Raw genomic sequence first — 12,818 nt, forward strand, 5'->3', positions numbered from 1 at the left:
GGAATCATCAAAGGCTGAGACAATGGTACTTTACTAGAGTCATGGTGGAAAAAAGCCCTGGGTTCTAGTCCCAGTTCAGCCACTAACTTGCTATTTTCCCACCCCTGTTCTCACTTTGGTACTCTGTTATATGAAGGAGTCAGAATAGTGTCTAAGGGGTTTCCCAGATATGATATTCTTGGATACACTTTGGCATTCTGTACTTGAGCCAAAGTCAGAGGCTTTTGTCTAATCTCTCTTCCCTCCCATGGAAGTAAGGCATTGGAGTTGCTAGGGGAAACCTTGGACACTGCCATCCTTAATCTAACACTGCCTTACCCTGTTGGGAGAGCAAGGAGAGGACAGCTGTCCCTTAAGTCAGCCCAGCTGGCTCCATGATCCTTAGCAAATCTAAGTCTCTCCAAATCCAGTCTCCTCCCTCATTGTGCATGTGTGTGCGTCCCATGTCTCTTTCTCGTGAGAAGCCCCGGTGTACACCCTGAGTAGATAGTGGTTCTCAAATTACCTTGACTTTCAAGGGAAGTAAGGGTCAGGTAAGAAGATATAAAGGTGATCTAGAGCAAGGAGGGGGGGGTCATACTGAGATCATAGATTTTTCTTCTGAGACTGTATTATAGGATTATTGACTAAAAGAGGATTGGCTTTTTTGATCCAATCAATAGACTTTGAAAGTATTCATGCAAGGCAGATTTTCCCCACTAGACTGGGAAGAAGACAGACTGGCTAGAAGTTAAAGATTTTCTGCAAATAATTCACATGTGAAAGTTGATTATACTTGATCTGATCACTAATGTTATGAGTTTTCATTGTTATCCCTCCTTCCGAGAAGTTTCCCAGCAAGGAGGGCTCTTTGGAGGAGGAAAAGGAGAACTTGGCTTGTACAATATAGAAATGTTGATGAATAAATTTTCTCTTCTTTCCTTTTTACCCCTTTTCTTTCATTCTCTTTTCACTGTTTTCTTCTTTCTCTTCTCCTTTCTTCTTTCTTCCTTTTCTCTCTGGCCTCTTCTTTCCTTCTCTCTCCTCTTTTCTTTGCTCTCTCACATTTACTCATCTATCCTCTCTTTTTTCCTCTCTTCCTTTCAATTCTGTCTTTCTCTGTCTCTGTCTCTGTCTCTCTGTCTCTGTCTCTCTGTCTCTGTCTCTCTGTCTCTCTGTCTCTCTGTCTCTCTCTCTCTCTCTCTCTCTCTCTCTCTCTCTCTCTCTCTCTCTCTCTCTCTCTCTCATATACACACACACATCACCTTTTTTGTCTTATCTTTTCTCCCAGCCAAGCAACTGATCCGACTCTTGCTAAAGACAGAACCTACCGAAAGAATGACCATTACTCAGTTTATGAACCATCCTTGGATTAATGTGAGTTCATTCTTTCATCAAGGGAGTGACTCAAAACACTCTTGAGTACTCATCCCTAGGCTGAGAGATCCCTGTTCACTTCACAGCAAAAAAGAGAAAGACTAGCATCCTCCTGTATTCTGGGACCAGGAACAGGGGCCCCACACTTTGGCCAAGGGAGGAGAACATGAGGCTTGATCTCAGAGAGGGAGGAATGAATGCAGTCATGCTCAGTCTTCTGAGTATTGTTAATAAGCCCCAAGCATCCTTGCATATTGAATCCCATATGGGAGGGCCTAGTTAATGGGGAAGTTAAGAGGTTTAGCAACCCCAAGAGCTGAGCAGAAGTCCCTAAGTTTTTCCTTCCACTGGGGCAAACACCAAAGACCCAAATTGAGAAATAGCAGGTATTGGTCTGACCTTCCCTAGCCTATGCTTAAAAGAGGAAGTTGGATTAATAAACATGGTGTGAGAGGGTTACAGTAGAAAGAATTCCATCCCAAGAAAATAGGAAGTCTGAGTTTCCTACTAGTCTCTCTACCCACAGGCTATAGGATGTTGGGCAAATCACTTCCTGGCCTCCACTGTGTGAAATAAAGGGGGTGAACAGATTCTTCAGAGTTCTCTTCCAGCTTAGACAATCCATGTGCTCTGATTTTTCCAGCAATCAATGGTGGTACCACAAACCCCTCTTCACACTGCCCGAGTCCTGCAGGAAGACAAAGACCACTGGGATGAAGTGAAGGTCTGTTTCTCCTCACTACCCCCCAAGGAAAAAGCGCTTTGAAGGGGAAGGGCTGGGCCTCCTGTATCCTAAGCTAATAACAAGGCTTTAGTCGGTGGATTTGTCTGAGGCTCTTAGGAGTCTGGGTGGGGTTTCTCAACTCTAGGTAATTGCTGAAGGCCTAGAGCCAGACTGGGAGATTGTTGTGATAGCATAAATTGAGAAAAAGAACATCAGTATCCAGCCCAGAACAGCCAATCAATCAGTCAATCAATAAACATTTATTTAGAGTTTACTGTGTGTCAGGCACTAAGCTAAGTGCTAAATATACAAACACAAAAGGGAGATGCTCCCTGCCCCAAGGAGCCAGCAGAGAGTAAGTGATGCCATTGCTGAAATCACAGACAAACATTGGCTGACCATTGGCCAGAGATCAGCCATGTCATACGATATCCAGGGAAAAGACCTACCAGAGAAGAGATTCAGATTTCAGAGACTTCAAATGCATGTTACTACACATTTTTAAGTTTTCATATACTGAGCACAGATTTAAGCTGTGTTTCTCCTTCAACCCTTACTATCTAAATTCATATGAATCCACAATACAAGATCTTGGTTTAGCCAGTCTGTGCTACCTGCCTCCTAACAGAGAGGTGATGGACTAAGAATGCAGATTGAGGCTTTTGGGAGCACATGGTCAGTTTAGGATTTTATTTTGCTAGATTATGCACATTTTTAGCAAAGGTTTTGTTTTTCTTTTTGAACAAGAGAGAAAAAGATAGCTTTTCATTAATTAAAAAAAAAACTTTCTTACTAATTTGTTTAATACAGTATAAAGTATACCCATTTCCCCTATCCATCTCTGTCTCCTGACTGCAGGAAGAGATGACCAGTGCCCTGGCCACTATGCGGGTAGATTACGACCAGGTGAAAATCAAAGACTTGAAAACCTCTAACAACCGGCTCCTTAACAAGCGACGAAAGAAGCAGGCTGGTGGTTCCACATCATCTACAGGCTGCAACAACCAATAAGGAGAAGAGAGGCCTGAGGACTTAGGGGCCAGGGACACTGAGTGATGTCTAGCAGCCCAGCGACCAACTTTATCCTCCCCATCATTTGGGGCATGACTCGGGCTGGGCCTTGCAGTGTTGTGAGCCAGGCCTGGCAGGAGCAGAGCAAGGAGAGATTTAGATTTCTGCCAAGACTCAGGACAATTAGGTTTTAAGGCATTTGACCTTTTAAGTGAAAATGTTTTTTTTTAGTTTTACAAAGTGTGGTATGGGACTTAAAAATTGTGGCGATAATGATGGTATTTGGGACTCCACAGCTTTAGCCATACACCAAGGCAAGAGGGAGAGGGTTGGGTCAAAGTTTTTAGTTGGTCTTTTTTGTTTGTAGCAGCAAGAGTTAGTTATTTGGTGTTGGGTGGGGTGGCTGTTCTCCAGGGTCTTTGGAAGGGACTTAATATTCTCATGTTAGTGCCTTCATTACTCCCTAGGTATCCCCTCAAGGAGAAAGGAACCTTTGAAATATCTTTGCAAAGCAAAATATCTTGAGGAGCTGGAGCTAATTAAGATGTGGCTTTCATCTTCTCCTTTTCCTTCTTTTCCTCCTCCTCCTCCTCCTCCTCCTCCTCCTCCTCCTCCTCCTCCTCCTCCTCCTCCTCCTCCTCCTCCTCCTCCTCCTCCTCCTCCTCCTCCTCCTCCTCCTCCTCCTCCTCCTCCTCCTCCTCCTCCTCCTCCTCCTCCTCCTCCTCCTCCTCCTCCTCCTCCTCCTCCTCCTTCTTCTTCTTCTTCTTCTTCTTCTTCTTCTTCTTCTTCTCTCTCTCTCTCTCTCTCTCTCTCTCTCTCTCTCTCTCTCTCTCTCTCTCTCTCTCTCTCTCTCCCCCCTTTTTCATTTTTATAGGTTTTCCTAACCACACTAAATCCACTTTGGAAGCTAAAGTTCCAAATTTCACTGTTCTATCCTTTTTCCTGTCCCCTCCCTGCCATGAAGATGAGGAAACTATCAGATAGAGAAGGGATCTAGACTGCGCAGTGGCCCTAGAACAGAGTTGACACCTTGCCCAATGACAGAGACAGCCTGAGTGCTGCCTGAGATCCATGATTTCTGAATGGGTGGTCACTTCATATCCCTCTCAGCTTCCTTTCTTTCTCTATCCCTCCTTCCCCTTTTTCTCTTAAAACCTTTGCAGAATTTCTCTTCAAGCCATGCTCATTCTCTTCACATTGTTTGGAACTGTTGGTTGGAGAGAGGAGGAAGCTGGTGGCTGTTGTGGGGGGGAGGATGGCTGCTTGCTTTTCCTCTGTTATATCTCTAACACTTAACCAGCCCAACCTGCCTCAAAGGACACTTTCAGGTAGAAGAAAATCTAAGAGAAGAGGCCTCCATTGTAGCCCTCTTGCCTTACCCTGGTCTCAGATTATCCCAGATGATTCTTCACTCCTCTTGAAGTTGTGGGTTTACCAGGACTACAGTAACCCTGTGTGCTAGGGTTTACCTGGTCTTTGTAACTGAATGGTGGGGCTGGGTGAGGGGATTCTGAGGTGAGTTTGGAGAGAGTGTTGGGGGTGAAGGATGCTTTTAATTCATTCCAACTTTGCCAAATGTCACTGTGACAAAATACCAGCTAAATTCCTTTGTCTAAACCAAACCCAGGGAGAAAACGGATTATCTGTTTTCTATGCATATTTATGCAAATTTGGTTTTTATCTTCTCCTTACTCAGGCCCTTGTTTGGACTAGAAGATGACATTATCTTCGTGTGTGTGTGTGTGTGTGTGTGTGTGTGTGTGTGTGTGTGTGAGAGAGAGAGAGTATGTATGTTGGGGGACGTGTGTAGGTTGGGCCATCCTGCTCTGTTTTAATCAGATGGTGCCTTTTCTGAATTAAAGGTTTGGCTCATGGCCAAAGGGCCTGCTAATTAAAATTTCAGGAGAGTTTGAAGGGGTCAGCCTGGACTTCCAGAGGACATGGGTATGGACTAGAGGATCTCTTAGCAGCGACATACAAAGTCTGCCCTGCATTTGCTGCAAGGGAGCTTCAGGTGGATGGGGCTAACCTGGAGCTCATTTCCTGGCCTGGGCCTCCTGAGGTTAGAAAACATCTACCAGTTCCTATTCAAAAAGCCATTAGGAGTTTCGCCTACTGATTTCTATTAAATTGTGTTTTATCATTTTTCATCCTGAGTCCTGTGTATTCCTTTGACCTTTCAGCCATGGGCTTAGCTGCTATCCATTTCCCAGAGTAGGCTGAAGCATGCTGGGGAAATGGGGCTGGGGACCCTTTCTGCACTATGACTCTCCCCACTAGCCATCCCATCCCAGGCATTTTGGGGAGTCACCATCTCAGGGCGTAAGCCAGGTATCCCTGCTGAACCTAGCAGAAGCAGGAGTAGCCCCAGCAGCAGCTTGGCATACCAAGGTCAGTGAAATTAAGAAGTGTGTATGTGTCTCACACCCACACTCCCCCCACAAGGATATATAAATATCTCCCCCCCTCCCCTGCTGAATGCAGTACTGCTGACTTCAGGGGCTTCCTGCTGTAGCTCAGAGCTATTTTCAGCAGCTGCCAGATTGCATTTGGCAATAGGGATATTGGGGAGGCAGGGACAGGTTGGAATACACACACACACACACACACACACACACACACACACACACACACACATACACACACGTGCATGGGCACACATGCATATTGTATTTTAAAAATCACAGAAGAGGCCAGACAATCAGCTAACAACTTGATATCAGTGCCTACAGTCATCCCCAGCTGCCTCCAGCCCCCTTCCAAGGAGAGGCCTGATACAGAATCCCAAGAAGGGAAGGCAGCTCTTTCTGGGATGGTTTGAAAGCAGATCTGTCTGGAGGCTTGATAATGCCTCCAGGTTAGATCAAGGTCATTCTAAGGAGCAAGCTACCTGGAGCCCGGATGAGGTGCTATCCAAGTTGCTGCACCAGGTTTGAGGAATTGGCTCTGACATTCTTAGCTTTGGGATAATCTTGACTTCCTCCCTCTCTTGTTTTGTTGCCTCATCTGTAAAATCAAGACAATAATCCTTCTCCCACTCACATTGTTATAAGGAAAGTGCTTCATTAACCTTAAAAGTGTTGTAAAAGTGGGAATAGTTATTAAACTTGTCAGACCACTCCATTCAACTTCTATTAAGCTCCTACGATATGCCCCAAGGATATAGAGACAAACCAAGAAAGAGTTCTTCCTATTGAGGTGATCCTTCCCAGAGAAGGAAATAAAAGATACTCCTACCAGGTGGCACCTGAACTAAAGACTATAAAGATGGAGGTGAGGACCACGATTCAAGTATAGAGGACATAGCCCTGGACCTCAGGAAGCTTGTGATCTAGGAGTTTAAGCTGTTTGTTTGCTTTCTTTATAACACTACTGTGATGCATAGGTAGTGTTATCCCTGTTTTACAAATGGAAACTATGACTGAAAAAAGAAAATGATGAACTCCTCCATCCCAAAGCATGTAAGTATTGGTGCCAGGTTTTCCTGACTCTTTTTGGTCTCCCCATATCACTGCGCTGTGTTGTTGACCAAATTTTCACTACTACAGCCTCAGCCCCCTCCTCAAACTCAATAATTTTAATTCTGTCTTCAAATGTTCTCATATATTACAACAGCTTCTTTGGGGGATAGTAGGGAATGTTGGTAATCTATCTTGTGTATCCATCCTAGCGAATATGGCCTTCAACTGTTATAGCTCCTACAACTGTCCTTCAATAATAGCCCCTTGCAATCTCAAACTCAAACTGTGCACAAACTTTTCCTAAACCCATTCAGAACAGACCTGCCTTCCCCTCCTCTTCAGCTCCGTTCCCATGCATTGTGTTTGAGTTTAAAACAGAAGAAAGTTTTAAAGCTATAGACTAAAGATCCTTAGAAGCCCAAACCATTCCTTTTCTTCTATACTTGCTCCCAAACATACTGGTAAACCTTGAGCCTGGTTTTAGAGCAGCAAGCCCTGTGGAACAGTGCTTGGGAGGTAAAATTGCTCCTAGTTCTGTTCCCTCTGTATAAACAAAGTGGGCCCCACACAAACTTCCCACTAGGTTGCTCTTTCAAATCTCCATCATCCTTATCAATTTGATGCAGGCGTAGCCCCCTTTGATATTCCTTGTCTGATCTCCAACTTCCTTTGGGACTGATCTTTGATTACAAGATCTTGTCAAACCATTTTGAGCTGTCTGAGCTGCTTGGATTTTCTCAACCCCCCACTATCTGCTCAGGTTTCCCCAAAACAGTTTCTTCCTTATCTGAAAAGCCCACCAAGAATCGGGTCTTCCAGGAATCAACCTGCTCCACCCATATGCCCCTTCAAACAGATAAAAACAGCAAAGGTAGAATCAAGCCTTGCACTCGGTTTATACCAGCCTTGTGCCCAGGCAGTTTGGTCTTCCTGGAGGCCAAACGTCTGTCTATCCCTTTACTATCAATAAAGACTTTGTTTCCATACAGCATTGAGTAGCAAATTCATTTGCTACCGAACCAGCCCATTGGTTACTTTGGGGAAGGAGAGAGATAACCAGACCCAGGAAGAAAGGAACTGACCCATCTCGGTTTAGAACCTCAGTTTACTCCTCATCAAATTCACTTCTATGGACTTGGGAATCTGAAAACCTGAGTTCCAAGCCTGACTGCCCCTCATTACTAAAGGTAATTCACTTATTTATTTATTTATTTATTTATTCATTCATTCATTCATTCATTCATTTATTTATCTATTTATTTATTTATTTATTTATTTATCTATCTATCTATCTATCTATCTATCTATCTATCTATCTATCTATCTATCTATTTATTTATTTATTTATTTAGGTTTGTATTCTTACCCGCAAAAGGATATGAGATGATTTCTTCTTTCCTTCCTTTTTACTTTTAAGATTCTTTTTGAAATAAAATTCTGATTAAAAATCAATCTCTTCCATTTGTTCAGAAAGCAAATAATAGGATGTCAATTATGCATGTGAACTCATGCAAACATTTCCATCTTAACCATGTTACCAAAAAAAGCAAGAAAAATAAAGTGGAAAAGAATCTGCAGTCGATTCATCAGATTAATGTGATGATTTCAGAGGTCTCATTCAGTTCTAAAACTGGGACACCAGTGGGAGCCACCCGAATTTAACCCAGAGTGGGGAAACCCACGTCTGCTACATCGGACATTGGAGATACATAATTCAGAGAAGACTGTGTTCTGACTAATGGCCCCCAAACCTGGTCCCCAGCAGTGACGGGAGAGAGATTACACTTAAAACTGGCATCAAAAGGCCTGCGATTGCTTCCTGGCTCTGTCACTTGCTAACCACACACGCGTTCCTCTCTGAACCTTAATTTTCTCATCTAAAATGAAAAGGTTAGTCTAGATGATCTCTCCAACTGTTATTCCTGTGAGTTATTAACTGAAGACATGGAGTGTGTTTCTTGTGAGTGTGGCACCACCTGCTGGCCGTGTGTCTTCAAATGGACACTTTCTACTTGGGAATTCTGCTTCTCTTACAATCCCCAATTTCAAGATTTTTCATTTCTTCTGGGGAGAGTCTAAGGAAGAACCAAGCAGGGAAGAGAATTTTGCTTTGGGGAGTCTCAGGGATGGAGCTGTTGTTATCCTCTGTTAGAACTGCCATCTGAAGCTGTGACTTCTTCCTGTGGATAAGGGTAGGAGTAGTATTAACACCTTTTGGGGGAGGATGCCCCAAACCAACAAGGCTCCGGGGCTAATCAATATGTTTTCAGCTTTTTCTTTGACCCCACTCAAATGGTTTAGGCTGTTGTCAATACCTTGCCGCCTCCTCCTCCTCCTCCCCTCCTCCTCCTCCTCTTCCTCCTCCTCCTCCTCTTCCTCCTCCTCCTCTTCCTCCTCCTCCTCCTCTTCCTCCTCCTCCTCCTCTTCCTCCTCCTCCTCTTCCTCCTCCTCCTCTTCCTCCTCTTCCTCCTTCTCTTCCTCCTTCTCCATTGGTTGCCAGCATTCACTCCAAGCTGGATTACAGTGAATAAATGCCTTTAGCATCTTCCCCATCTTGGAGTTCAGATTGTGTGCCTCTCCTCAAAGCCCATAGTTTCCATTAAGTCTTTCCAGAGCTAGTAATACATAACTAGCATGGCTTTCCATTTGTCCTTTCAATTCTAATATCCCCAGCAGCTAGCTCCAGAACTCTGTGAGTAGTCCTAAAGCTTTGGTAAAGCCTCAAGGAGGTATTTCATAACAAACAGTGGAGGAGGAGGGACACAGATGACAGCCTTTTATTCAATGTGTGCCATAAAATAAATATCTCCACTCAATATTATAGTGGAATGTTCTGGGGAATCCACTGCTAAAAAACACATTTTTAGAGCAAATCTGGGTTTGTGTCTCTGCTTTTAGCTAGCTATGACTCTAGGCAAGCCATTTTTATTTGTGGGACTCAATTTCTTAATCTGTAAGACAAGAGGACTGCCAAGTCAATGCATGATGGAAACATTGCATATACCCCAAAATATTCAAAATAGTACTTTGTGGTAGCAAGAAACTGAGAACAAAAATGAGTGCCTGATAATTAGGAATTGATTTAGCATGGTGGCAGATGGATACAATATACTTCACTGTAGAAAATAATGATTTTGAGGAATTGAGAAATGATGGGGAAATTTGTATGAACTGATAGAGCAAAGAAAGCAGAACTAAGTACAATTAAGTATATGAAAACGACCCTAAGCCATCAAGATTCAGGCAAGTGACAGTGACCAATCTTGGGCCCAGGAGAATGAGATGAAATGTATTTATTTGTCTCAGGAAAGAAACTGGAAACTCCCCTATACAAAATACTGCATATACTGTCAAATATGGGCAATGGGACCATTGTTGTTGAGTTTTTTTTTTTTGTTTTTTTTTATTCACTTATCCATTATTACAAAGATAAGCTCTGGGGTGGGGGGAATAGGGAAAGCAGTGTTGTTAAAGATGGTGTTGATTTTTTTTTTTTTTAAGCAACAGTAAAACATTTTTAAAAATAAAATGAGGGGGCTGAACTGGAGCTCCAAGTTTTTTTTTTTTTCTATCTCTAAATCCTGAGTAGCTTTGATTCTGTGACTTCTGGTGAGAAGGAGTTGGAGAGCTCAGCTCTTTATAGTGAATCAGCAAATAAAGAGGGATTTTGGCCAAGGTCACACACTAGCCAACCTCTGCCTAGAACCAGTTTCCCGATTCCTGATACAGTGTTATTTCTACTATGGCGTGTTTTTTGAGAGTTTGAATAGTGCACCATTGCCCACCCCCCACAAATTACTCCAACTTCCTTTGAGAGACCCTTTGCCCACTTGATTCCAGACAACCAGCACTCCAGATAGATTTTGTTTGCCATAGGCTGGTCTGTGTCACCTCTAGATGTTGTATAATGGCATCAATTTAACCATCCCTTGGAGATGAGACTCCCACCATGTAGCTGGGTGTTCAGTTAATGATGCAGATGATTTAAAGCCAATAGGAGCTGTTAATTTATACTACATGAACAGAAAATAATTAAACCCAGAAAGCTATATTCCTCAGCACTATTGTTGTTTTTTCTCAAGACCAGAAGACTTCATCAGAGCCTGAGGGCTGGTAGAAACTTCTCTGCTCTTGACACCTTTCCCTCCTCCTCTCCAGCCCACCCACAAGGCCTGCTTTCTCTAACCAGACCCTCTGGGAACCAAGTCTCAGTTCCTGTTGCTTTCCTATGAGTACGGCTTAGAAATTATTTAGCCTATCAAGGAGTTTGTTCTGTCCAGAAAGGGCAGAGCAGGACTTGCTCCTTTTTTGGAATTCTCCAAAGACTTCAGCATTCTAGAGATCTCATCTGTCACTGACCAACCCCTCTCAGTCTTGTTCTTTTGTTTAAGTGACTCTGGCAAGCACTGCTTTGAAGGAGTAAGATTAGCAAACTTAGATCTGCTCCCGCTTTTGAAATTCTCTGAATTTTTCTCCAAAGCTTCCCAAAACTTTTCTGTCATTCCCCCTTTTGGATGGCTTCAGAAAAATCTGGAAAGACTTATGTGGATTGATGCAAAGTGAAGTGAACAAAAGAAGGAAAACAACGTATATAATATAACATGATCAACTGTACTTAGTAATTGATCAATACAATGATCCATGAGAATTCATGATAAAAAATGCTCCCTATCACCAGAGACAAAGCTGATGGACTCAATGCAGATTGAAACATATTTTTTGCCTTTATTTTTCTTGCTTTTTTTTGGAAATATGACTGATACAAAAATGTATGAAATTTTGCATGACTTTGTATGTATGTATAATAGATATCATATTTCTTGCCTTATCAATGAGTGTAGGGGGGAATTTGTAACTGAAAATAAAAATTACCATGCCTTCAAAGTTCTCCTCCTTTTAAATTTAATCCAATCAACATATCAATTTATAAATAGGTCAGATGGCCAAGGTCTTCAATCTTTCATCTTGCCTCTTTGTTTGGGAGCTTTTTGCAAGGAAATTGGGGTTAAATGACTTGCCCAGGGTCACACAACTAGGAAGTATTAAGTGTGAAATGCCTGAAGCTGGATTTGAATTCCTGGGTCCTCCTGACTCGTTGCTCTATCCACAACCTTATTCTAGCTGCTCTCTGGTCTTATCTCTTACTTCTCCCCATTCTCAAACTGAATACTTGCTATTCCTCAAATACATTCAGCTTTTTTGTTACTAATTATCAACCATATTATCAATTAAGAATTATATGCAAAAATTGGTCCAATTAAAGATATCAAAGAGACATGTGACTAAATTAGGAAGTATGTTGGACACACATTAAGAGCAAAGAGCACAAATGGATTCTCCTCTTGATCCATGTGAGGTCAAGAGACCCAGAGGAAAGCCCATGCAACTCACAAAGATCATCTAGACCATCAACAAGGGCATGATAAGGTTCATCTTGTGTTCTGGGAGGGAGACCCCATGCCACTGAAATCCTGGGAAACCTATTCTAAATTTGCTAAATAGTGACAAAACAACTTCTTAACAAATCAGTTAAAGGCTTTAAAAATTGGGGATAAAGATAAGACAAATATTATTATTGTGATTTTATAGTTGGGGATATTGAGACACAGTGAGGACAATAGAAGGACTCAAGTGCAAGCATTGTGACTTGGATTGATTTATGGAAGACCTGGGCTGACTACTTGAAAGAGGCAGCAAGATTTAGTGGATCAAGAAGTGGTCTGGGAACCAGGACTATCAGAGCTCTGCTCTCTCCTCTGACACATCATTGTGTGGCTGGGCAAATTATTTAACCTCTCAATGCTATTTTTTAAGACTATAAATGTTGGAACAATCATGCTGACCTACATTGGTAGAGAAAGTTTTTCACCAGGAACTCCCTATCCCTATGAACTCATAGGTCTGGTCCCTGTCTCTACCCCTACTAGCTACATCCTCAACCTCTGTTGACCCATCTGTAAACAGGCATAAAATAGAAGCTAACTTTTTGTAAGGTTATTGTGAGGAGCAAATGAGACAATATATATAAAGCTAGTACTTTCTTTACAAATGTTCATTTGAGACAACTATCCCGGAAAGTGATGCTATTATTATCTCCATTTTCATTTAGTTGAAGAAATTGAAGTAGACAAGTTAACTGACTTAATCCAGGGTCACACACTAAGTATCTGAGGTAGGATTTAAAACTCAACTCTTTTTTTCATTCTAAATCTAGCATTATATCCACTAGGATATTAAGCTGCATTCCACTACTCCTTGCTGTTCTA

General features: G+C 42.4%; 1 protein-coding gene across 3 annotated transcripts in view; it reads left to right on the forward strand.

The window, feature by feature from the left end:
• Positions 1-3,737, forward strand: part of MAPKAPK3 (MAPK activated protein kinase 3) — a 90,432-nt gene extending 86,695 nt beyond the window's left edge. For all 3 annotated transcript variants that reach the window (XM_074283354.1, XM_074283353.1, XM_074283355.1), the window contains 3 exons: positions 1,271-1,356; positions 2,000-2,080; positions 2,939-3,737. In XM_074283354.1, coding sequence (XP_074139455.1) covers positions 1,271-1,356; positions 2,000-2,080; positions 2,939-3,091 — 320 coding nt within the window. In that variant the 3' untranslated portion in view covers positions 3,092-3,737. The remainder of the gene's footprint in view (positions 1-1,270; positions 1,357-1,999; positions 2,081-2,938) is intronic.
• Positions 3,738-12,818: the final 9,081 nt, after the last annotated feature.

This window comes from Sminthopsis crassicaudata, chromosome 1 (assembly GCF_048593235.1).
Source record: "Sminthopsis crassicaudata isolate SCR6 chromosome 1, ASM4859323v1, whole genome shotgun sequence".
In the NCBI taxonomy this organism is placed as follows: domain Eukaryota; kingdom Metazoa; phylum Chordata; class Mammalia; order Dasyuromorphia; family Dasyuridae; genus Sminthopsis; species Sminthopsis crassicaudata.